Genomic DNA, 1,575 nt, shown 5'->3' with positions numbered 1-1,575 from the left:
TTCTGCCCACTTCTGCCTCTGGGACCAAAGAGAGGCTCAAGTCACCAAAGATGTGCTGCCATGACCTCATTAGGACGGTTCTGAGAGTTCTGTTTAATTCTGATCGGCGGGTCCCTTGAGTTACACCCTTTCTATTTTCACAAATAAATTACAAATCCTGGAACTATGTGAAATAAATGTAAAACCTCCCTAATGCTAGAAGAGATAATCAAGCAAAGGCTCCTAGTGTCTGTGCCTTCCCTCACTACAGGGTATTAGCCACATTCCCACGTAGCCACTGTCTACTGGTGACTGACTTTGCTAATGGAAATTACCTAGACCCGCACAGCTAACGGGACCCACGTCACCTAGGATTTCAGTGAGTTCGTCCAAAGGTTCCCTTAAACCGGTGGTGGCCAACCTCTCGGACCTCACGGACCACCAGTGGCCCGCGGACCACCGGCTGGCAACAGCTGATAGAGGATGCATATTTATGATGTGTCTTCTGACCCAGGCTGAGACAGATAACCTGGACCATTACACAAACGGCTATGCTGTGTTCTACAAGGATGTGAGAGCTTACCGACGGCTGCTGGAAGAACGTGACGTTATCAACTGGGACCAGGTTTTCCACATACAAGGTGAGTCAAGGGCAAGACACTAGGTCATCGTTAAATCCTTTTAGTCGCATATATCAGATAGACAGATACGCATATTTCACATTTATGCGATATATACACATATATGCACAAACACATGTCTATGCATTTTATATATTTTACAATTCATGTATTACAGTTTTATAAGAAAACTTATTTTTACTGGTACTCCTAATGAGGCTTGGCTTTCGGGGTAGGTAGAGGCCATTGAAATAGGGCTGTGTTTAAGTGATTTTTTTACTGTTATGTAACAGGGATATCAGTGAGTATCAGCATATTTTTCCTTATTATTCTGAACCCTTTGCTGTTACAGCCTTTTAAAATAACTCTAATTTCAATCCAAGCCAAAAGGTAAGCTTTTCTTCTTTCTGAAGCAAATACTAGTAATTCTAGAAAGGGCTAATCAACTAACCTGTCTAGTATATCCTGCAATGGCTTTATAAGGAAACCATATATGTGAACTCCCAGGATGTAATTGTGTGGCCACCAGTGCTCCTGGAAGACTGTAGGCCAAGGCAGAAGAAGCAGGTTAAAAATTTCTGATAGTTCGGATGGACAGTTTATGCTTCAGGGTATCACTTACTATTTCAATTTTTCATAATGTTTGGGGGCAAATACAGGAGATAAAGTTACTGTTTGTAACCGTTCCAGTGAAATGAGTTCCTAGATCCTTTGACATTGAAGGCAGGAATTCCCATATTAGAAATATGAAGTCTGGTTATTTTTTAAAAAATATATTTTACTGATTTTTTACAGAGAGGAAGGGAGAGGGATAGAGAGTTAGAAACATCGATGAGAGAGAAACATTGATCAGGTGCCTCCTGCACACTCCCTACTGGGGATGTGCACACAACCAAGGTACATGCCCTTGACCGGAATCAAACCTGGGACCCTTAAGTCCACAGGCCGACGCTCTATCCACTGAGCAAACCCCGGT

General features: G+C 42.5%; 1 protein-coding gene across 1 annotated transcript in view; it reads left to right on the top strand.

The window, feature by feature from the left end:
* GLYATL3 (glycine-N-acyltransferase like 3) overlaps positions 1-1,575 on the top strand; it is a 13,768-nt gene that overhangs the window by 2,951 nt on the left and 9,242 nt on the right. The window contains exon 2 of the mRNA XM_006776455.2: positions 494-620. Within this exon, the coding sequence (XP_006776518.1) occupies positions 494-620 (127 nt within the window). The remainder of the gene's footprint in view (positions 1-493; positions 621-1,575) is intronic.

Source organism: Myotis davidii, unplaced genomic scaffold (assembly GCF_000327345.1).
Source record: "Myotis davidii unplaced genomic scaffold, ASM32734v1 scaffold167, whole genome shotgun sequence".
In the NCBI taxonomy this organism is placed as follows: Eukaryota; Metazoa; Chordata; class Mammalia; order Chiroptera; family Vespertilionidae; genus Myotis; species Myotis davidii.
Note: the sequence above shows the minus strand (reverse complement) of the source record. Positions and strands in the feature narration are given on the sequence as shown.